The following is a 22,894-nucleotide window of genomic DNA, read 5'->3' as shown; positions in this document are numbered from 1 at the left end:
GCCAAAAACGGCGCAAAAACGCCTGAAAAAAAGCCCAAATCCGAGCAGGCCGCGGCCGGCCGCCATCTTGCGGGCCGTAAAACAAGATGGCGGCGCCCATGGGCGCCCCACCGCTTCCGCCCCGCGGCGAACCGGAAGCGACCGGAACCGGGCCGAGGGCGGCGGCGGTTTGAGGATCGCCGAGCTCATCGATCGCCGCCCGGTTCCGGTCCGCAGAGCCCCGGGGAGGAGCTGGGCGGAGCGGGGCGGGGAGCTGTACGGCGCTGGGCGCCGCCATGTTGTACGGCAGGGGAGGCGGCGGGCGCGACTTCCGGTTCCGGCGGGGAGGGGCGGGGGGGGAAGTGGAGTGGAGGAGCCGGAGGTAAACACAGGCCGCGGGGGGGGGCGGGGGGTTTTGGGGTGAATTTGGGGGATTTTGGGGTTTTGGGGGGGGTTTGGGGGGTTTGGGGGATGTGGGGGGGTCCTGGAAGGTCTGGGGGGGCGGTTGGGGGGGGTAATGCGGGGTGGGGGGGTCTGGGGGGGGGTTATGGGGGGGTAATGGGGTTTTGGGGGGATTTGGGGGGGTTTTGGGGGGATTTGGGGGGATTTTGGGATTTTTTGGGGGGGTTTGGGGGGCCTGGGGGGGTCCTGGGGGATATGGGGAGGTCGTGGGGGGGATTTAGGGGGGTAATGGGGGGTGGGGGGGGTCTAAAGGGGGGGTAAGGGGGAGTAATGGGGTTTTGGGGTGATTTTGGGGGGTTTTGGGGTTTTTGGGGGGTATGGGGGGGGTCATTAGGAGGATTTGGGGGGGTCAGTAGGGTCTGGGGGGGCCCTGACCTCTCCTTTTTTGCAGCCCCTCAACGCCGCCCCTACAGCTCCAGCTCCGCACCCCCAAAGGGGGGGGGTCCCCAAAACCGCCCCGCCCGCCCCCCAAAAAAAGCCCCCAAACCCTCCAAAAATCCCAAATCCTCCCCAAAAATGCCCAAATCCGCCCCCCCCGCCCCCTCGCTCCCCGGGGCGGGGCGCAGGTGAAGCCCCCCCTTGCCCCTATGGGGTCGCCCTCGTAACGGGGTCGGGGGGGGGGTGGAATTAATCAGTTAATTAGTTAATTAGGGGAGGGGGGGGGGGGAGTTTTTTGGGGTCCCCCCCCAAAAATGGGGGATGCGGAGGAGCCCCCGGGGGGGGGAGGGGGGCGAGGGACCCCCCCCGGCAGGAGGGGGAGAGGGGGGAGGAGGGGGGGGGTGTTGGGGACCCCCCCCGGGCACCCCAAAAAGGGGAGGGGGGGAGCGAGGAGGAAGAGGAGGAGGAGGAGGAGGAAGAGCTGGACCCCCGGATCCAGGTGGGTTTTGGGGGGGATTTGGGGGGTTTGGGGGTTTTTAGGGGGGGGCGGGGGGGGATTCGGGGTTTTTGGGGGGGTTGGGGGGGATTTGGGGTTTTGGGGGGGATTTGGGGGGGTTTGGGGGTCCCTGGCTGGGGGTTTGGGGGGGTTTTGGGGGGCGTTTGGGGGGGATTTTGGGGTTTTTGGGGGGATTTTGGGGTTTTTGGGGGGGGTTGGGGTGGATTTTGGGGTGGGTTTTGGGGTCTTTCACTGCGTTTTTAGGATTTTGGGGCCTATTGCTGCACGCTCGGGATTTTGGAGGATCCCTTATCGCGTTTTTGGGGTTTCGGGGCAGATTTTTGGGGTCTGTCGCCGCGGCTTCAGGACTTTTGGGGTTCTGCCGCTGCGTCTTCGGGGTTTTGGGGGGGTCCCTTGCTGCGTTTTTGGGGTTTTGGGGGGGGATTTGGGGCCCACGTTGCCCCTTGGCAGGAGGAGCTGGAGCACCTCAACCAGGCCACCGAGGAGATCAACCGCGTGGAGCTGCAGCTGGACGTGAGCGCCCCAAATCCCCCCGGGGTCGCCCCAAATCCCCCCGGGGTCATCCCAAATCCCTTTGGGGTCACTCCAGTTCCCCATTTTGGGTCCCCCCAACCCCTTTGGGGTCACCTTGATCCGTTTAGGGTCACCCTAATTGCTTTGGGATCACCCCAATCCTACTTTGGGGTCTGCCTTATCCCTTTTAGGATCGCCCCAAATCCCCCTGGGATCGCCCTAACTCCCATTTGGGATCCCCGTAACCCCCTTTTGGGATCACCCCAAATCCCATTGGGATCACCCCAAATCCCTTTTTAGGGTCACTCCCAACCCCTTTGGGCTTCCCCCAACCCCTTTAGGGTTCCCCCAACTCCTTTTGGGATTACCCCAAATTTCTCTGGGATCACCCTAATCCCTTTTAGGGTCCCCTTAACTCCTTCGGGGTCACCCCAAATCCCCCCTGGGCTCACCCCAAATCCTCCTGGGATCATCCCAAACCCTTTTAGGGTCCCCCCAACTCCTTTAGGGTCCCCCCAACCCCTTCGGCATCCCCCCAACCCTTTTTGGGGTCGCCCCAAATCCCCCTGGGATCACCCCAAATCCCCCTGGGATCATCCCAAACCATTTTAGGGTCCCCCCAACCCTTTCGGGGTTCCCCCAAACCCCTTTGGGGTCACCCCAAACCCCCTTTTAGGGTTCCTCCAACCCTTTCAGGGTCCCCCAGACCCCCTTGGGATCACCCCAAACCCCTTTGGGGTCACCCCAAATCCGCCTGGGATCATCCCAAATGTTTTTAGGGTCTCTCCAACTCCTTCGGTGTACCCCCAACTCCTTTTGGGATCACCCCAAATCCCCCTGGGATCATCCTAAACCCCTGGAATCATCCTAAACCCCTTTAGGGTCCCCCTAAGTCCTTTGGGTTCAGCCCAAATCCCTCCTGGGATCACCCCAAATCCCCTTGGGATCATCCCCAACCCTTTTAGGGTCCCCCCAACCCCTTCGGGGTCCCCCCAACCCTTTTGGGTTACCCCAAACGCCTTTGGGGTCACCCCACATCTCCCTGGGATCACCCCAAACCCCCTTTTAGGGTCCCCCCAACCCCTTTTAGGGTCCCCCCAACCCCTTTTAGGGTCGCCCCAACCCCTTCGGCGTCCCCCCAACCCCTTCGGCGTCCTCCCAACCCCTTTTGGGATCACCCCAACCCCTTTTGGGATCACCCCAAATCCCTCTGGAATCACCCTAATCCCTTTCAGAGTCCCCCTAACTCCTTCGGGGTAACCCGAAATCCCCCTGGGATCATCCCCAACCCTTTTAGGGTCCCCCCAACCCCTTCGGGGTCCCCCAAATCCCCCCTGGGCTCACCCCAAATCCCCCTGGGATCACCCCGAACCCTTTTAGGGTCCCCCCAACCCCTTCGGGGTCCCCCCAACCCTCTTGGGGCCGCCCCGCAGGACGCCCGCACCGCGTACCGCCGCATCCTGTCGGAGTCGGCGCGCCGCCTCAACGCGCAGGGCTCGCAGCTGGGCGCCTGCATCGAGAAGGCTCGGCCCTATTACGAGGCGCGGCGCCTGGCCAAGGAGGTACGGGGCCGCCGCCCGACCCCATAACGGTTTGGGGGGGCCCTGGGACCATATCGTGGGGTTTTGGGGTCAGCCAGCAGCGTAGGATGGGGTTTTGGGGTCAACCGGCACCATAAGATGGGGTTTTGGGGTTAACTGGCACGGTAGGATGGGGTTTTGGGGTCAACCGGCACCGTAGGATGGGGTTTTGGGGTCAACCGGCACCATAGGATGGGGTTTTGGGGTCAACTGGCACTGTAGGATGGGGTTTTGGGGTCAACTGGCACCGTAGGATGGGGTTTTGGGGTCAACCGGCACTGTAGGATGGGGTTTTGGGGTTAACTGGCACAGTAGGATGGGGTTTTGGGGTCAACCGGCAGCGTAGGATGGGGTTTTGGGGTCAACCGGCAGCGTAGGATGGGGTTTTGGGGTCAACTGGCACGGTAGGATGGGGTTTTGGGGTCAACCGGCAGCATAGGATGGGGTTTTGGGGTCAACCGGCAGCGTAGGATGGGGTTTTGGGGTCAACCGGCACCGTAGGATGGGGTTTTGGGGTCAACTGGCACGGTAGGATGGGGTTTTGGGGTCAACTGGCACGGTAGAATGGGGTTTTGGGGCCACCAGCACTGTGGGGTGGCGTTTTGGGGTGACCAACATGATGTGATGGGGTTTTGGGGTGCATCAGTGCCATATAAGGGGGTTTTGGGGGCCCCTAGAACCTTGGGGTGGGGTTTTGGGGTCCCACCACCACCCAACGGGATTTTGGGGTCCCACCACCACCCAACGGGGTTTTAGGGCCCCCCACCACCACCCCATGAGGTTTTGGGGTCCCACCACCACCCAACGGGATTTTAGGGCCCCCCACCACCACCCCAACGGGATTTTGGGACCCCCCCCACCACCCGACGGTCTTTTAGCCCCCCGCCCCAAGGACGTTTTAGGATCCCACCCCCCACCCCTTGAACTTTCGGGACCCCCCCCCTACCCCGCCTCGGGGTCCCGGCCTCCCCCCGGGCCCCCCCCCCCGGTTTCGGGGGGGCGCGCGCGGGCGAGCGGTTTCGGGGCGCGCAGGCGCAGCAGGAGACGCAGCGGGCGGCGCTGCGCTACGAGCGGGCCGTGAGCACGCACGGGGCGGCGCGCGAGATGGTGCTGGTGGCCGAGCAGGGCCTCCTGGCCGACCGCAACCGCCTCGACCCCACCTGGCAGGAGATGCTCAACCACGCCACCGGCAAGGTGAGGCCCGGGGCGGGGGGAGGCCGGGGGGGGAGGCCGGGGGGCGGGGGAGGTCTTGGGGTGGAGGTTGGGGGGGGTGGAGGAGGTTTTGGGGCGGGGGAGGTCTTGGGGTGGAGGTTGGGTGGGGGTGGAGGAGGTCTTGGGGTGGAGGTTGGGTGGGGGTGGAAGAGGTCTTGGGGGGGAGGAGGTTTTGGGGATGGAGGTTGGTTTGGGGTTGAGGTTGGGTGGGGGTGGAGGAGGTCTTGGGGTGGAGGTTGGGTGGGGGTGGAGGAGGTCTTGGGGTGGAGGAGGTCTTGGGGTGGAGGAGGTCTTGGGGTGGAGGAGGTCTTGGGGTGGAGGAGGTCTTGGGGTGGAGGAGGTCTTGGGGTGGAGGAGGTCTTGGGGTGGAGGCTGGGTGGGGGTGGAGGAGGTCTCGGGGTGGAGGAGGTCTTGGGGTGGAGGTTGATGGGGGACAGAGGAGGTTTTGGGGTGGAGGAGGTCTTGGGGGGGAGAAGGTTTTGGGGTGGAGGTTGGGTGGGGGTGGAGGAGGTCTTGTGGGGGGGAGGAGGTTTGGGGGATGGAGGTTGGTTTGGGGTGGAGGCTGGTTGGGGATGAAGGAGGTTTTGGGGCAGGGGAGGTCTTGGGGGGGAGGAGGTCTTGGGGTGGAGGCTGGGTGGGGGTGGAGGAGGTTTTGGGATGGGGGAGGTCTCGGGGTGGAGGAGGTCTTGGGGGTGAGGTTGACTGGGGACGGAGGAGGTTCTGGGGTGGAGGAGGTCTTGGGGTGGAGGTTGGGTGGGGATGGAGGAGGTTCTGGTGTGGAGGTTGGTTTGGGGTAGAGGCTGGGTGGGGGTGGAGGAGGTTTTGGGACGGAGGCCGGTTGGGGGCAGAGGAGGTTCTGAGGATGAAGGAGGTTCTGGGGACGGAGGAGGCTGGTTTGGGGACAGAGGAGGTTTGGGGACACGGAGGCCGATTTGGGGACGTGGTGGGCTGTTTTGGGAACGGAGGCAGTTCTGGGACGGAGGCTGTTTTGGGGTCGTGGTGGCCATTTTGGGGGACGGAGGCCGTTTGGGGGACGGAGGCCGTTTTGGGGACACGGCATCGTTCTGGGGGGACGGAGGCGGTTTCGGGGGCACGGCGGCCGTTCGCGGGGGCGGAGGCCGCTTCTCGGGGGCGGAGGCCGTTCTCGGGACGGAGGCCGTTTCCTCGGGGGGGGGCCGCGCCGCGGCAGGTGAACGAGGCGGAGGAGGAGCGGCAGCGCAGCGAGCGGGAGCACCAGCGCGTGACGAGGCTGTGCCAGGAGGCCGAGGCCAGGGTGCAGGCGCTGCAGAAGGCCCTGCGCCGCGTCATCCTCAAGAGCAAGCCCTACTTCGAGCTCAAGGCCCACTTCAACCAGATCCTCGAGGTCGGGCGGGGGGGGGGCGGCCTCCGGGGGCTGGCCTCCGCCCCCTCGGGGCGTCCTCTCCCCCCTTCGGGTCCTCCCCGGGGCGTCCTCCTCCCCTCGGTGTCCTCCTCTTCCTCCCCTCGGTGTCCTCCTCTTCCTCCCCTCGGTGTCCTCCTCCTCGTCGTGGTGTCCTCCTCCCCACGGTGGCCTCTTCCCCTTGGTGGCCTCCTCCCCGTGGCCTCCTCCTTCTCCCCTCAGCCTCCTCCTCCTCCTCCTCCCCGTGGTGTCCTCTTCCCCTGGGCGTCCTCCTCCTCCACCTCTCCTTGGTGTCCTCCATCTCCCTGTGGCCTCCTTCTCCTCCACTCGGTGGCCTCCTCCCTGTGGCCTCCTCCTCCCCTCGGCCTCCTCCTTCTTCTCCCTGTGCCCGCCTCCTCTTCCTCCCCTCCGTGTCCTCCCCATGCTGGCCTCCCCCTCCCCTTGATGTCCTCCACCTCCCCTCGGCCTCCTTCTCCTCCTTCTCTTCTTGGCCTCCTCCCCCACCTCCCCTCAGTGTCCTTCATCTCCCCGTGGCCTCTTCCTCCTCCCCTCGGTGTCCTCCTCCTTGTGGCCTCCTCCTCCGTCTCCCCTCGGTGGCCTCCTTTTCCTCTCGGCCTCCTCCTCCTCATCTTCCTCTCCTTGACCTCCCCCTTCTCCCTGTGGCCTCCTCCTTCTCCCTTCGGCCTCCTCCACCTCCTCCTTATCCCTGTGGCCTCCTCCTTATCCCTGTGGCCTCCTCCTCCTCTCCTTGGCCTCCTCCTCCTCTCCTTGGCCTCCTCCTCCTCTCTTTGGCCTCCTCCTCCTCTCCTTGGCCTCCTCCTCCTCTCCTTGGCCTCCTCCTCCTCTCCTTGGCCTCCTCCTCCTCTCCTTGGCCTCCTCCTCCTTCTCCCCTCGGCCTCTTCCTTCTCCCTTCGGCCTCCTCCACCTCCTCCTTATCCCTGTGGCCTCCTCCTCCTCTCCTTGGCCTCCTCCTCCTCTCCTTGGCCTCCTCCTCCTTCTCCCCTCGGCCTCTTCCTTCTCCCTTCGGCCTCCTCCACCTCCTCCTTATCCCTGTGGCCTCCTCCTCCTCTCCTTGGCCTCCTCCTCCTCTCCTTGGCCTCCTCCTCCTCCCCATGGCCTCCTCCTCCCCGTGGCCTCCTCCTCCTCCCCGTGCTCGCCCCTCCTGGCGTCCCCTCCCCATCCGAGGCCTTTCGAAGCCTCCCCGGGTGCCAGCCTCCCCGGGGCGACCTCCCGGCCTCCCTTTTTCCCCCCTCCCCCCCCAGGAGCACAAGGCCGCGGTGACGGCGCTGGAGCGGCGCGTGGCGCAGGCCAAGACGCGCTACTCGGTGGCCCTGCGCAACCTGGAGCAGATCAGCGAGCAGATCCACGCCCGCCGCCTCCAGCGCCTCGTCCTCCGCCGGGCCTCCCCCGTCGGGGCCGAGGCCGGCGAGGCCGGGGAGGCCGGCGAGGCCGGGCAGCGAGGGGCCGAGGGGCCCCCGGCGGACGCGCTCTCGGTGCTCAGCCTCCAGACCATCGCCTCCGACCTGCAGAAGTTCGACTCGGTGGAGCACCTCCTCGGCCTCTCCGACGCCGCCAGCCTCAACAGCGGCGAGACGGAGGAGCGGGAGCAGCGCCGCGGAGGCCAGGGCCTCTTCAGGCACCACCGCAGCATCAGCCTCTAGCCCCCTCTGGCCTCCTCTTCCTCCTCCGCACGGAGTCACGAGGCCGCCGCGCCCGCAGGGTAGAGGCTGGAGCCTCCTCTTCCTCGACACGGACAGACGAGGCCGCCGCGCCCGCGGGGTAGAGGCTGGAGCCTCCTCTTCCTCTACACAGACAGACGAGGCCGCCGCGCCCGCGGGGTAGAGGCTGGAGCCTCCTCTTCCTCCTCGAGCCTCCTCTTCCTCCTCCGCACGGACTCACGAGGCCGCCGTGCCCGTGAGGTAGAGGCTGGAGCCTCCTCTTCCTCGACACGGACAGACGAGGCCGTCGCGCCCGCGGGGTAGAGGCTGGAGCCTCCTCTTCCTCCCCACGGACAGACGAGGCCGTTGTGCGTGCAGGGTAGAGGCTGGAGCCTCCTCTTCCTCTACACAGAAAGAGAAGGCCGCCGTGCCCATGAGGTAGAGGCTGGAGCCTCCTCTTCCTCCTCTAGCCTCCTCTTGCCTCCTCTTCCTCCTCCACCCGGACACACGAGGCCACCGCGCCCGCGGGGTAGAGGCTGGAGCCTCTTCTTCTTCCTCCCCACGGACAGACGAGGCCGTCGCGCCCCCGGGGGTAGAGGCTGGAGCCTCCCCGGCGGACAAAAACGGGGCAACCACCCCCCCGCCCCCCCAAAAAAAAAGGAGGCAGCCCTGGGAGGACCCCTCAAGGCCGAGCCTCCACCCCCCCGGACAGCGGAGGCCGGCTTCGCGCAGCGGGGCGGCGATGAGAACCGCGCCGGTTCGAGCGGCCCCCGGCGGCGCTGGGGGGGGGGCTCCCCCGCCTCCCCCCCCCCCCCTTTTAATTTTTGGGGGGGGTCCCCAGGGGGGCTGCACCCCCCCCAGCACGAGGAGCCCCCCCCCTCGGGCGGATTTTGGGGCGTTTTGGGGGATTTTCCCGCCGCGGAGCGCGAGGGAAACATTCCGCTCCAGAGTGAACGCCCCCCCGCTCGCGGGCCGGTAAATTAAATAAAAATTAGTATTAATAATTAACGGATCCGCCCCGAATTTGCCTTTTCTTCCCAATTTTCCCCCCGAATCCCCTTTCTTTGTGACCCCGACCCCCTTTTTTCCTGAAATGCTCGCTTTTTTGCCCGTTTTCGTCCTTTTTTTTTCAAAGGGCGCCGCCCTCAGCAGCCTCCCAGGGCAGCGTTTTGGGGTGAAATCGGGTGAATTCAGGCCGCTCGGGGCAGCTTTTGGGGCTGGTTTGCAGCAAAAGGGGAAATGGAAGCGAGGGCTCGCCCCGTTAATTCTCATAATTAATGAAAAATTAAAAACTTGCGTTAATTTTTATCAATTTTTGCTTTTTTAGGGCTGTTTCCTCACCGGCTCGCCCGCCACCCCACCCATTTTTGGGTGAAAACGCGAGGATTTTCCCATTTATTCGGGTAGTGGGGCCCCGGGGATGTGCCAAACCCTTGGGGCCGTGAAAAAAAAAAACCCTAAAAACCCCTAAATGGCCTCAACCCCCTTAAAAACCCAAACGAGCGCCTTTTGTCCCGAAATCCCCGTTTTTCTCCCCAAAACGAGGCAGGCAGCGTGTAGCTAGGCTCTAGTTTATTTCTACTTGACGGGAGGAGCGCAGCGACGCGGACAAAAGCGCAAAATACCCAAATTTTCCCCAAAAAAGCGGCGGCCGCCGGGGAGCGCGTCCGGCGGCTCCAATTTCGGGCTTTTTTCACCCAAAAAAAAAACGCCTTCCGCTTCCCAGTTCTTTTTTCGTCGTCTTTCACTTTTTTTTGGCGTTTTTCTGCTTTCCGTTTTCCCCCGCCGATCCGGTTCCGCTTGAAACTTGCCCGATTCTGCTCGGTTTTGCCCCAAACTGGGGAAAAGCCCCGCTTTCCGTTTCACCTTCTCGTCCTTTTTTTGGGGGAAAAAAGGAAAACTGAAACTTTCAGTTTTTTTATTCTTTTCCGATCCTTCGACGCTTCGGCGTCCTGCGCGCGATCCTGCCCGTTTCTTCTCGTTTATTCATTTTTAATTATTTTTTATTTTTTTTTCTTCTTTTTACCCCATCCCGGGTTCGGGTCCAAGCGTTCGCAGCCCGGTGCCAGGTGGAATTGGGGGAAAAAACCGTGGATTTCGGGCCGGCAAAAAAAAAAAATCGCCGCCGCCGTTCCCCACCGGTCGCAGAGCGAAAGCGAACACAAAAAATTGAGGGAAAAGGAGAAAAATTCATTACCCACCCCCCCCCCAACGCACCGCAAACACACATTTTTTTTTGTGAAGTCCACGTGAAAAAAGGCAAAAAAAAACCCAAAAAAATGACGTCGCCGTTAAGTGACCTCACCGGTCTGCCGCGAGGATTTTTCTTGCAAAAAAAGGGAAAATGGAGGAAAAAAACGGCCCCGGGGCCGCCTCCGCGGGCGGGAACAGCCCCGAGTCCTGCCGGAAATGCGGCTTTTGGCTGATTTTTACCCAAAAAAAAGGGCGGTGGGGCGGCGGGAGGGGAGCGGGGCCGGCGGGCGGGCGGGGATGGGGAGGGTGGGGATGAAGGGGATGAAGATGATGATGATGGTGGTGATGGGGATGAAGAAGATGGGGATGAAGATGATGGGGATGAATAAGATGGGGATGAAGATGATGGGGATGAAGATGATGGGGATGATGGGGATGAAGATGATGAAGATGATGGGGATGAAGATGATGGTGGTGATGGGGATGAAGATGATGAAGATGATGGGGATGAAGATGATGGCGATGACGGCGACGGGGATGGCAATGCTGATGGGGCTGGCGGTGAGGATGATGACGGGGATGAAGATGGGCTGGAAGTGCTGGTGGTGAGGATGATGATGATGAAGACGATGGGGACGACGATGATGGGGACGGAGCGGATGGAGGTGATGGTGAGGATGATGATGGGGGTGAGGATGATGATGACGGGGATGAAGGAGCTGATAACGGTGAGGACCGTGGCGGTGATGGTGAGGATGACGATGGGGATGATGGGGAGGATGATGAAGATGGGGATGGCGATGCTGATGATGGTGGTGAGGATGATGATGGGGATGGGGACGATGATGATGGGGAGGATGATGACGAAGGGGATGAAGATGCTGATACTGGTGAGGATGATGATGGTGAGGCTCATCCTGATGACGGGGAGGGTGACGAAGATGGGGATGGAGGCGCCAACAGTGACGGCGGTGAGGATGATGATGGTGAGGCTCATGGTGATGACGGCGCTGAGGATGCCGATGGGGCCGGAGGGGCCGATGCCGAGCCCGGTGAGGACGCCGCCGCCGGGCCCCTTGTGCCCGAGCCCCCCCCGGGACCCCCGCTGGGGTCTCCCGGAGGTGGGGGGGGGGTGGGGAGGGGGTCCCGTCTCCCCGCCCCCGCTCAGTTGATGAGGGAGGAGGCCGGGGGGGCGCCCGGGGGGGAGGCGGCCGGGGGGAAGGCCGGGGGGGGGAAGGCGCGGGCCGGGAACGGGAGGGCCCAGGGCAGCTCCAGGGGGGGCAGGGGCAGGGCGGCGGGGGCGGCGGGGAACGGGGGCAGCGGGGGCGCGGGGAAGGCGCCGGGGGGCGGCGGCGGCGGCGGCGGTGCCGGGGCGGCGTTGGCGGCGTTGGCGGCGTTGGCCTTGGCCTTGTCCCCGGCGTGGGTGCGCTGGTGGCGGTTGAGGTGGGAGCTGCGGCTGAAGCACTTGGCGCACTCGGGGCACTTGTAGGGCTTCTCGCCGGTGTGCACGCGGTGGTGGATGGTGAGCTCGGAGCGCTGGATGAAGCTCTTGCCGCACTCGGGGCAGCCGTAGGGCTTCTCGCCCAGGTGGATGCGCCGGTGCTTGATGAGGTTGGAGGAGACGCTGAAGCACTTGGCGCACTCGGGGCACTTGTAGGGCTTCTCGCCGGTGTGCATGCGCCGGTGCTTGGTCAGGTCCGACTTCTGGATGAAGCCCTTGCCGCAGTCGGGGCACTTGTAGGGCTTCTCGCCCAGGTGGGTGCGCTGGTGCTTGATGAGGTTGGAGCGCACGCCGAAGCTCTTGCCGCAGTCCCCGCACTTGTAGGGCTTCTCGCCGGTGTGCATGCGCCGGTGCTTGACCAGCGCCGAGTTCTGCCCGAAGCTCTTGCCGCACTCGGGGCAGGTGTAGGGCTTCTCGCCGGTCTGCGTGCCCTGGTGCTTGACGCCCTCGGCGCGCTGCGTGAAGCTCTTGCCGCACTCGCTGCACTTGTGGGGCCTCTCCGCCGCCGCCGCCGCCGCCGGCGGCCGGGGGCGGGCGCCCCACCGCGAGCTCTGCCCGCACTCCCCGCACCCGCCGGGGCGCTCGCCGCCGCGCGCCCCCCGCCGCCACTTGCCGCAGCAGGGCTCGGCGTGGACGCGCCGGTGCCGCTCGAGGTGGGAGCCCTGCGAGAAGCCCTTGCCGCAGTCGCCGCAGCGGTAGGGCTTCTCGCCGGCGTGGATGCGCCGGTGCCGGTCGAGGTGGGAGCTCCAGGCGAAGCTCTTGCCGCAGTCCCCGCACTCGTAGGGCTTGCCGGCGGCGTGGCCGCGCTGGTGCTGCAGCAGCGCCGCGCTCAGCCCGAAGCCCTTGCCGCACTCGCCGCACTTGTGGGGCTTCTCGGCGGCGCCGGCCAAGCGCCGGCGCTTGGCCAAGGCGGCCGCGCCCTTGCCGAAGCCCTTGCCGCACTCGCCACACTGCGCCGCGCCGCCGGCGTGGGTGCGCCGGTGGCGGTCGAGGTGGGAGCTCCAGCTGAAGCTCTTGCCGCACTCGGGGCAGGCGTAGGGCTTCTCGCCGGTGTGGATGCGCCGGTGCCGCTCCAGGTGGGAATTCCAGTTGAAGCCCTTGCCGCAGTCGCCGCACTTGTAGGGCTTCTCCTCCAGGTGCTGCTTCTGGTGCTTCACCAAGCCCGAGCTGGCCGGGAAGGTTTTGCCGCAGACGCCGCACTGGCAGGGCGCCGCCGCCGCGCCGTGCACCCGCTGGTGCTGGATGAAGGCCGAGCCCACGCTGAAGCTCTTGCCGCACTCGGGGCACTTGTAGGGCTTCTCGCCGGCGTGCCGCCGCTGGTGGGTGATGAGCGTGGAGCTCAGCCGGAAGCACTTACCGCACTCGGGGCACTTGTAGGGCTTCTCCGCCCCGCGCCGGCGCTTGGTGAAGGCGGCGCCGAAAGCCAGGGCTTTGCCGCAGTCGTGGCACCGCCCGTGGCCGAGGAGGCTCCGCTGGGGGAACTTCTTGAAGGCGGCCCGGTGGCCCGACTTGCCGGCCCGCTTGCCGGCGCGGGGCGGCCCCTCGGGTTTCGGCGGCTCGCCGCTCGTCGCCGTCCCCTCGCCGCCGGGCGCGTTGGGTCCCTTGGGTTTGGGCGCCGGCGGCGTCCCCTCGGCGTCGGCCGCCTCCGGTTGGCCCGGCGGGGGCTCGTCCTCCTCCTGCTCGCTCAGCAGCCCGGCCTCTGCGGGGGCAAGGGGGGGCTCTGGGAGCACCCGGCCGCGGGTGAGCCCAAAAGCCCCCGGCCCTCGCTTCGCCCACGTCGCCCCGGGGAGGCCCAGGATGGGTTGGGTGGGGTTGGGTTGCTTGGGTTTGGTTTGGTTGGGTTGGGTTTGTTGAGGTGGGTTGGGTTGGGTTGAGTTGGGTTGGGTTGGTTGAGGTGGGTTGGGTTGGGTTGTGTTGGTTGCGTTGGGTTGGGTTGGGTTGAGTTGGGTTGGGTTGGGTTGAGTTGGCTGGGTTAGGGTTGGGTTGTGTTGGGTTGGTTGAGGTGGGTTGGGTTGAGTTGGCTGGGTTAAGGTTGGGTTGGGTTGGGTTGAGTTGGGTTGGGTTGAGTTGGGTTGGGTTGGGTTGAGTTGGGTTGGGTTGGGTTGGTTGAGTTGGGTTGGGTTGGTTGAGTTGGGTTGGGTTGAATTGGCTGGGTTAAGGTTGGGTTGGGTTGGGTTGAGTTGGGTTGGGTTGAGTTGCGTTGGGTTGGGTTGAGTTGGCTGGGTTAGGGTTGGGTTGGGTTGGTTGCCTTGGGTTGGGTTGGGTGGATTGGCGTGGTGGGGCTTCTGCCAGAGGAGGCTGCTCAACGCCAACCCAACCTTGGCCACCCCCAATGACGGGACGTCCCCAATTTCGTCTTCTCCAGCACCCAAAGCATGACCAAACCCAACCTTGGCCAACCTCCAATGACGGGACGTCCCCAGTTTCATCTTCTCCAGCACCCAAAACCCCATCCAAGCCAACTTTGGCCACCTCCAGTTGATGGAACAGCCCCAATTTCGTCATCTCCAACACCCAAAGCATGACCAAACCCAACCTTGACCACCCCCAATGACGGGACGTCCCCAATTTCGTCTTCTCCCGCACCCAAAGCCCCGTCCAACCCAACTTTGAGCATCTCCAATGATGGAACATCCCCAAATTTCGTCTTCTCCCGCACCCAAAGCCCCGCCCAACCCAACCTTGGCCACCCCCGACGTCGGGACCCCGTAACTTCTCCGGGCAACCCCCTCCCACCCTCAACGTGCCAAATTTCTGCGGAAAAGCCCCAAAACGGTCGAGTTCCGCGCCGGGACTCACCGGACGCCAGCCCCCTGCGGCGATGCGACTCGGCGAAGGCGGTGATCCGCGGCCAGCTGATGGCGATCTCCTCGGCTAGGGGACACAGTTGGAGTCCCAATTACGGCTTTTTTTCCCCCAAAAATAGCCGCGTGCCCCCACGTGACACCGGGAGCGCGGGCAGCAGGACCCCGGTAGAACCTGATGCGCGCGTCTTCGGCTTTGACCCAAATCTTCCATTTTTCCGGGATAAATTTGGGTCAAAATCCCGATTATGGGGGATAAATTTGGGTTGATCGGCATCTATTGGGGATCAATTTGGGTCAAAATCCCGATTACGGGGGATAAATTTGGGTTGAACGGCATTTATTGGGGATCAATTTGGGTCAAAATCCGGATTATGAGGGATAAATTTGGGTTGAACGGCATTTATTGGGGAGCAATTTGGGTGAAAATCCCGATTATGGGGCATAAATTTGGGTTGATCGGCATTTATTGGGGATCAATTTGGGTCAAAATCCCGATTATGGGAAAATAAATCTGGGCCAAAACCCCAATTACGGGCAATAAATTTGGGTCAAAACCCCAATTACGGGGGATAAATTTACATCAAAACCCCAATAATGGGCAATAAATTTACATCAAAACCCCAATTATGGGCAATAAATTTGGGTTGAATCCCCCAAAATGATCAAACCGCACCCGGGACCCCCGCCCTTTATTTAAGCTTAGATTTGGGGATTTGGGGAATTTTCCCGAACCCCCCCAATTTCTGTTCCCTCTTCCCCGCCCCCCCCCTCAGCCACCAGCTGGGGCCAAACCCTTTAATTGAATTATTTTTATTTAAAAAACGAGCAAAAAGGGAGGCAGGAAAACGCCGGGAGCCAAGGCGGCGGCTTGGTTTTGGGGTGAAAAAACCCGCTTTTGGGTCCGTGCCCCCCCCAAGCCCCACGCGCGCCCCTCACCCAGCGAGATGACGTTCTCGTAGCTCTCCTGCATCGTGTCCTCGGGGGGGGGGGGTCCCCGAAATTTTCGGGGCGGGGGGGGAACAAGCGGAGGTCACCGGCCCCTGTAAGGCAAAGAGTGGGGGGGTCCCCGTCTGCTTGGTTGGGGGGGGGGACCCCAAATAAAAGGGGGGGGTCCCTATTGCTGGGGGGGGGTCACGGTGAGGATGGGGGGGTCGTGGGGGGGATGGGGGGGTCGTGGGGGGAATTGGGGGGGCACGGTGGGAATGGGGGGGCATGGTGGGAATGGGGGGGTCATGGGGGGAATTGGGGGGAGTAATTAAAAAGGGGGGGAGTAATTAAAAGGAGGGAGTAATGAAATGGGGGGTGGTTAAATAAAGGGGGGGTGTTAAATTGGGGTGATTAAATAAGTGGGGGTGATTAAATAAGGGGGGGTGATTAATTAATGGGGGGTGATTAAATAAAGGGGGGTGTTAAATTGGGGTGATTAAATAAGGGGGGGTGATTAAATAAGGGGGGGTGATTAAATAAGGGGGGGTGGTTAATTAATGGGGGGTGATTAAATAAAAGGGGGGGTGTTAAATTGGGGGTAGCTGAATAAGGGGGGTAATTAAGGGGGGGTGATTAAGTGGGGGGTAAATGGGGGATTAAATGGGGGGATTAATTTGGGGGGGTTAAATGGGGTAATTAAATAACAGGGGGATTAAGTGGGGGGGGTTGATTAAGGGGGTGATTAATTGGGGGTGATTAATTGGGGGTGATTAATTGGGGGTGATTAAATTGGGGGTAATTAAACGGGGGTAATTAAATGGAGGTGATTAAATGGGGGGTGATTAATTGGGGGGGTGATTAAATAAGGGGTGATTAAATGGGGGGGTAGATAGGGGGGGAATTAAATGGGGGGGGCGTTTAAGGGGGCGATTAAATAATTGGGGGGGGCAATTAACCCAATTAGCCAAGCGGGGGGGGCCCTGCAGGGATGGGGGCCCAAATTATGGGGAGGGGGATGGGGGGGGGGGGGACCGGGATGGGGGGGGGTCAAGGGATATTTGGGGGGGTTAAGGGATGGGGGGGGGTGTGAATTTTGGGGGGGGGGTCGTGAATTTGGGGGGGGGTCGGGAATTTGGGGGGGGGTCGTGAATTTGGGGGGGGGGTCGGGAATTGGGGGGGGGGTTAAGGGATCGGGGGGGATTTAAGGAATTGGGGGGGGGGAGAACGGGTTGGGGGGGGGATAACGGATTGGGGGGGGGGTGGTTAATTGGGGGGGGTGGTTAATTGGGGGGGGGGGGTCGTTACCTGCCGGTGCGGGCCCGGGGCTGCGGGGGCGGCTCCGTTGCACGCCGGCTCCGTAACGCGGGGCACAGGAAGGGGCTGGAGCGGCCGGGGGGGGGCCGCAGGAAGGGGGGGGGGGCTCGGGGGGGGGCGGCAGGAAAGGGGGGGGCCCGCCAGGAAGGGGGGGGGCCGAGCCCGGGCGGCTCCGGCAGCGCCGGCACAGCGGGGTCGGTGGGGGAGGCGGGAGGGAGGGGGGGGGGGCACTGGGAGGGACTGGGAGGGACTGGGAGGGACTGGGGGGGGGGGGGAGGGGGAGGGGGAGATGGGGATGGGGTGGGGGGGGGGCTGGGAGGGGGAGGGGGGGGACTGGGAGAGGGAAAGGGACCGGGAATGGGACTGGGAGAGGGACTGGGAGGGACTGGGAGGGACTGGGGGGGGGCTGGGAGGGACTGGGAACGGGGACGGGGGAAGGGAACCGGGACTGGGACGGACTGGGAGGGGGGGACTGGGACTGGGAACGGGACTGGGAAAGGGAACCGGGACTGGAACGGACTGGGAGGGGGGGACTGGGACTGGGAACGGGACTGGGAGAGACTGGGAACAGGACTGGGAAAGGGAACTGGGACTGGGACGGACTGGGAGGGAGGGACTGGGACTGAGAACGGGAACGGGACTGGGACGGACTGGGAGGGGGGGGGACTGGGACTGGGAACGGGACTGGGAGGGACTGGGAACGGGGACTGGGAAAGGGAACCGGGACTGGGACGGACTGGGAGGGGGGGGGACTGGGACTGGGAACGGGACTGGGAGGGACTGGGAACGGGGACTGGGAAAGGGAACCGGGACTGGGACGGACTGGGAGGGAGGGACTGGGACTGAGAACGGGAACGGGACTGGGACGGACTGGGAGGGGGGGGGACTGGGACTGGGAACGGGACTGGGAGGGACTGGGAACGGGGACTGGGAAAGGGAACCGGGACTGGGACGGACTGAGAGGGGGGGGGACTGGGACTGGGAACGGGACTGGGAGGGACTGGGAACAGGACTGGGAAAGGGAACTGGGACTGGGACGGACTGGGAGGGAGGGACTGGGACTGAGAACGGGAACGGGACTGGGACGGACTGGGAGGGGGGGGGACTGGGACTGGGAACGGGACTGGGAGGGACTGGGAACGGGGACTGGGAAAGGGAACCGGGACTGGGACGGACTGGGAGGGGGGGGGACTGGGACTGGGAACGGGACTGGGAGGGACTGGGAACGGGGACTGGGAAAGGGAACCGGGACTGGGACGGACTGGGAGGGGGGGACTGGGACTGGGAACGGGACTGGGAGGGACTGGGAACAGGGACTGGGAAAGGGAACTGGGACTGAGACGGACTGGGAGGGGGGGGGACTGGGACTGGGAACGGGACTGGGAGGGACTGGGAACGGGGACTGGGAAAGGGAACCGGGACTGGGACGGACTGGGAGGGGGGGACTGGGACTGGGAACGGGACTGGGAAAGGGAACCGGGACTGGGACGGACTGGGACGGACTGGGAACGGGACTGGGACGGACTGGGAACGGGACTGGGATGGACTGGGAGGGGAGAACCAGGACTGGGAACGGGAACAGACTGGGAAAGGGAGCGGGGCTGGGACGGACTGGGAGCGGGACTGGGAAAGGGAAGGGGGAAAGGGAACCGGGATTGGGACTGGGAACTGGGAGCGGGGCTGGGAAAGGGACTGGGAAAGGGACTGGGATGGACTGGGAAAGAGAACTGGGAGCAGGAACCGGGACTGGGACGGGGCTGGGAAAGGGAACTGGGACTGGGACTGGGAACAGGACTGGAAATGGGAACTGGGAACTGGGAACAGGAGTGGGATTGGGAACTGGGAGTGGGACTGGGAACTGGGAACTGGGCTGGGAACTGGGACCGGGAACTGGGAACGGGAGCAGGAGCGGGAACTGGGAATGGGAAATGGGAGTGGGAACTGGGAACGGAGACCAGGAACTGGGAACGGGGACCAGGAACTGGGAATGGGGCTGGGAACTGGGAACGGGACTGGGATTGGGAACTGGGACTGGGGCTGGGAACTGGGAGGGGACTGGGACTGGGGCTGGGAACTGGGGGGAGGACCCCAGCCCCCCCACCCCCCATGGTGACGTTTCGGGGTGCAGGGACGGCGCCGACTGCGGGGGGCGCCATGGAGCCCGGGGGCGCTGCCGACGGGGAGCGGCCGCGGCCGGGGGGGGCCGGCGAGGAGGAGGAGGACGACGAAGGCCACGAGGCCCCCGCGGCGCAGGGTAGGTGGGGAGGGGGCGGGGGGGGGGGTGGGGGGCACGTGGGGTGGGGTCTGCATCCCCCCAGGACCTGACCCCATGGGTTGGGGTCTCCGTCACCCCAAAACCTGACCCTATAGGTTGGGGTCTTCATCCCCCCATGACCTGACCCTATAGGTTGGGGTCTTCGTCACCCCAAAACCTGACCCTATAGGTTGGGGTCTTCGTCACCCCAAAACCTGACCCTATAGGTTGGGGTCTCCATCCCCCCATGACTTGACCCCATAAGATGGGGTCTTCATCCCCCCAAAACCTCATCCCATGGGTTGGGGTCTCCATCCCCCCATGACCTCAAACCATGGGTTGGGGGTCTTCATCCCCCCAAAACCTGACCCTATAGGATGGGGTCTGCATCCCCCCAGGACTTGACCCTATAGGTTGGGGTCTCCATCCCCCCATGACCTCAAACCATGGGTTGGGGGTCTTCATCCCCCCAAAACCTGACCCTATAGGATGGGGTCTGCATCCCTCCAGGACTTGACCCTATAGGTTGGGGTCTCCATCCCCCCATGACCTCATCCCATGGGTTGGGGTCTCCATCCCCTCAAAACCTGACCCTATAGATTGGGGTCTCCATCCCCCCAAAACCTCATCCCGTGGGTCAGGGTCTCCATCCCCCCATGACCTCATCCCATGGGTCGGGGTCTTCATACCCCCAAAACCTGACCCTATAGGTTGGGGTCTCCACCCCTAGAGACTGACCCTATAGGTTGGGGTCTCCATCCCCCCATGACTTGACCCCATAGGATGGGGTCTTTATCACCCCAAAACCTCATCCCATGGGTTGGGGTCTTCATCCCCCCAAAACCTGACCCTATAGATTGGGGTCTCCATCCCCCCATGACCTCATCCCATGGGTCGGGGTCTCCATCCCCCCATGACCTTAAACCACGGGTTGGGGTCTCCACCCCCCCAAAACCTGACCCCATAGGTCGGGTTCTCCACCCCCCCAAACCCGCTGCGCCCCCCACCAACCCCAAATCCCCCCCCCCCGCCCCCGCAGCCTCCACGCCGCCCCGTGCCTCCCCTCCGGACCCGACCTCCGGCCTCCTCCCGACCTCCGCCGCCGCCGCCGAGCCTCCTCCGGAGCCCCTCCGCTGGACCGTGGCGACGCCGCGGGGTCCCGGGGGGGTTCCTCCCCCCGGCCCCCTCCCCAATTTCTCCCGCAAACCCTTGGGCTGCCCCTCGGCCTTCGGCAAGGCCCGGCGCGCGCCGCCCGCCGCCGAGCGCCCCGCCTTCGCCTGCCTCCACTGCGGCAAGACCTTCGCCGTCGCCTCCAACCTCTGCCGCCACCAACGCGCCCACGCCGCCGACGGCCCCGGGGCCGAAAACGGGGCGTCGCGGGGCTCTACGGCCCGCCGCGGGTCGCCGGCCCGCCGGGGATCGCCGGCCCGCCGGGGGTCGCCGGCCCGCCGGGGGTCCCCGCAGCGGTGCGAGGAGTGCGGCGAAGCCTTCGTCCACGGCGCCGAGCTGGCGGCGCACCGCCGGCTCCACGGCGCCGGGCGCTCGCCCTTCGAGTGCGCCCACTGCGGGAAGGGTTTCTCCTGGAGCTCCCACCTCGCCCGGCACCGGCGCGTGCACACCGGCGAGAAGCCCTACCAGTGCCCCGAGTGCGGCAAGCGCTTCGGCCGCAGCTCCCACCTCTACCGGCACCAGCGCGGCCACGCCGGCGGCCGCTCCTACATCTGCACCTACTGCGGGCGCAGCTTCGGCAGCACCCTCCACTTCGAGCGGCACCAGCGCACCCACCGCGGCCGGCGGCCCTACAAGTGCACCCTGTGCCGCAAGAGCTTCGGCGACGGCCCGGCGCTGGTCAAGCACCAGCGGCTGCACCTCGGCGAGGGGCCGTACCGCTGCGAGGACTGCGGCAAGGCCTTCGGCGCCCGCGCGCAGTACGCCCGGCACCGGCGCAGCCTGCACGGCGGCGAGCAGCCCTACCGCTGCGGCGACTGCGGCAAGAGCTTCTCGTGGAGCTCGCACTGGGAGCGGCACCGGCGCATCCACACCGGCGAGCGGCCCTACGCCTGCGGCGACTGCGGCAAGCGCTTCAGCCGCACCTCGCACCTCTACCGGCACCAGCGCACCCACGCCGGCGGGCAGCCCCACGTCTGCGGCCACTGCGGAAAGAGCTTCAACAGCACCCTGCACTTCCACAAGCACCAGCGCGCCCACGCCGCCGGCGCCGGGACCGCCGGCGCCAGCACCGGGACCATCGGCGCCGGTACCGGCACTACTGGCAGCGGTATCGGTACTACTGGCAGCGGTATCGGTACTACTGGCACCGGTATCGGTACTACTGGCACCGGTAGCGGTACTACTGGCACCGGTAGCGGTACTACTGGCACTGGTACTGGCACTACTGGCAGCGGTAGCGGTACTACTGGCAGCGGTATCAGCACTACTGGCAGCGGTAGCGGTACTACTGGCACTGGTATCGGCACTACTGGCAGCGGTATCAGTACTACTGGCAGCGGTATCAGTACTACTGTCACCGGTACTGGCACTACTGGCAGTGGTACTGGCACTACTGGCACCAGTATCGGCACTACTGGCAGCGGTATCGGCACTATTGGCACCAGTACTGTCACTACTGGCACCGGTACCGGTACTACTGGCACCGGTACTGGTGCTACTGGCACTGGTACTGGTACTACTGGCAGCGGTATCGGCACTACTGGCAGCGGTATCGGCACTATTGGCACTGGTACCAGTACTATTTGCACCGGTACCAGCACTACTGGCACTGGTACCACCAGCACCGGTACCGGTACTACTAGCACTGGTACCGGTACTACTGGTACTGGTACCGCACGGCACGGCGGAGAGGGGTGCGGTGGTGGCGCGGTGCCGCGGGCAGGATGCGGGCGACGATTTGGTGCTGGTGCCACTGGTGGTGCTGGTACTGGTGCCACTGGTGCCGCTGGTGGTGATGGCGGTGGTGGCGGTGCTGGTGGTACTGGTGCCGGTGGTAGTACCGGTGCCGGTGGTGGTCATACTGGTGCCAGTGGTGCCAGTAGTGCTGGTGCTGGTGGTGTTACTGGCGTTGCCGGTGCTGGTGCCGGCGGTGTTACTGGTGTTACTGGTGTTACTGGTGGTGCCGCGCGGCGCCGGCGGCGCGGGGAGGAGAAGGGCCCGGGGGAGCCGCCGCCGGATCCGGCCCCTTAACGATGGGGGGGTGGGGAAGGGGGGTGGGGGGGTGGGGGCGGGGGGTGGGGGGTCGGATCCCTGAAGTCCCGGATCCCCTAAAAAAAATGGATCCCCTAAAAAACCGGGCGCCCTAAAATCCAGATCCCCTGGAGAGTGGATCCCCTAAAAACCAGGTACCCCAAAAACCCGATCCCACGCGGACCGGGCCCCGGATATGTCAGATCCCCTATATATCGGATCCCGTATACGTTAGGTTGTCTATATAATAGATCCCCTATATATCAGATCCCCTATATATCAGATCCCCTATATATCGGATCCATTATATATCAGATCCCATATATATTGGATCCTATATACGTTAGGTCCTCTATATAATGGATCTCCTATATATCAGATCCCCTATATATCGGATCCGTTATATATCAGATCCCGTATATATCAGATCCTATATATATCGGATCCCCTATATACTGGATCCCCTATATGCCGGATCCCCTATATATTGGATCCCCTATGCGTCGGACTCCGTATATATTGGCTCCCGTATATACAGGATCCCTTCTAAACCGGATTCCCTGTAAACCAGATCCCGTATATATCGGATCCCTCCGAAACCGGATTCCCCATAAACCAGATCCCGTATATATCGGATCCCCTATAGACCAGGTTCCTGTGTATAGTGGATCTCCTGTATACAGGATCCCCTAGAAACCAGATCCCCTAGAAACCAGATCCCCTATAGACCAGATTCCCATATATAGTGGATCCCCTATATACGGGATCCCCTAGAAACCAGGTTCCCCATAGACCAGATTCCCATATATAGTGGACCCCCTATATACGGGATCCCGTATAGACCGGATCCCATAAATACCGGATCCCCTATAGACCAGATTCCCATATAGACTGGATCTCCTATACATGGGATCCCCTAAAAACCAGATCCCATACAGACCGGATCCCCTATAGACAGATCCCATACAGACCGGATCCCCTACACACTAGATCCCTTATACATAGGATCCCCTATAGACC

The 22,894-nt window shown here is 63.8% G+C and overlaps 3 protein-coding genes across 5 annotated transcripts; 2 read left to right on the top strand and 1 right to left on the bottom strand.

The window, feature by feature from the left end:
• Positions 1-48: 48 nt before the first annotated feature.
• Positions 49-7,883, top strand: SH3BP5L (SH3 binding domain protein 5 like; the record flags this gene model as incomplete). The annotated part of the gene is made up of 8 exons (XM_083853677.1): positions 49-361; positions 833-872; positions 1,236-1,318; positions 1,787-1,849; positions 3,283-3,411; positions 4,462-4,623; positions 5,831-6,004; positions 7,282-7,883. Coding segments are annotated over 8 exons (1,363 nt in total), but the record flags the coding sequence as incomplete, so codon positions are not given.
• Positions 7,884-9,232: 1,349 nt separating this feature from the next.
• LOC310891417 (uncharacterized protein) lies at positions 9,233-16,497 on the bottom strand. 2 transcript variants are annotated; one of them, XM_083853678.1, is made up of 4 exons: positions 16,411-16,497; positions 15,115-15,218; positions 14,171-14,245; positions 9,233-13,091 (listed from the first exon to the last, which is right to left on the bottom strand). In XM_083853678.1, the coding sequence occupies exons 2-4, from the start codon at positions 15,146-15,148 to the stop codon at positions 11,035-11,037; spliced, it is 2,166 nt and encodes a 721-aa protein (XP_083709804.1). In that variant the 5' UTR covers positions 15,149-15,218; positions 16,411-16,497; the 3' UTR covers positions 9,233-11,034. The 2 variants fall into 2 exon arrangements, with proteins under 2 accessions (XP_083709804.1, XP_083709805.1); XM_083853679.1 differs by having other exon boundaries at positions 9,233-13,070.
• A 51-nt stretch (positions 16,498-16,548) lies between these two features.
• LOC310891418 (uncharacterized protein) lies at positions 16,549-21,894 on the top strand. Of its 2 annotated transcripts, XM_083853681.1 has the most exons (3): positions 16,549-16,613; positions 18,548-18,673; positions 19,713-21,894. In XM_083853681.1, the coding sequence occupies exons 2-3, from the start codon at positions 18,574-18,576 to the stop codon at positions 21,872-21,874; spliced, it is 2,262 nt and encodes a 753-aa protein (XP_083709807.1). In that variant the 5' UTR covers positions 16,549-16,613; positions 18,548-18,573; the 3' UTR covers positions 21,875-21,894. The 2 variants fall into 2 exon arrangements, with proteins under 2 accessions (XP_083709807.1, XP_083709806.1); XM_083853680.1 differs by lacking the exon at positions 16,549-16,613 and having other exon boundaries at positions 17,875-18,673.
• The last annotated feature ends 1,000 nt before the right edge of the window (positions 21,895-22,894 follow it).

This window comes from Anser anser (assembly GCF_964211835.1).
Source record: "Anser anser genome assembly, contig: HAP1_SCAFFOLD_673, whole genome shotgun sequence".
In the NCBI taxonomy this organism is placed as follows: Eukaryota; Metazoa; Chordata; class Aves; order Anseriformes; family Anatidae; genus Anser; species Anser anser.
This window is presented reverse-complemented; position numbering and strand designations above follow the sequence as displayed.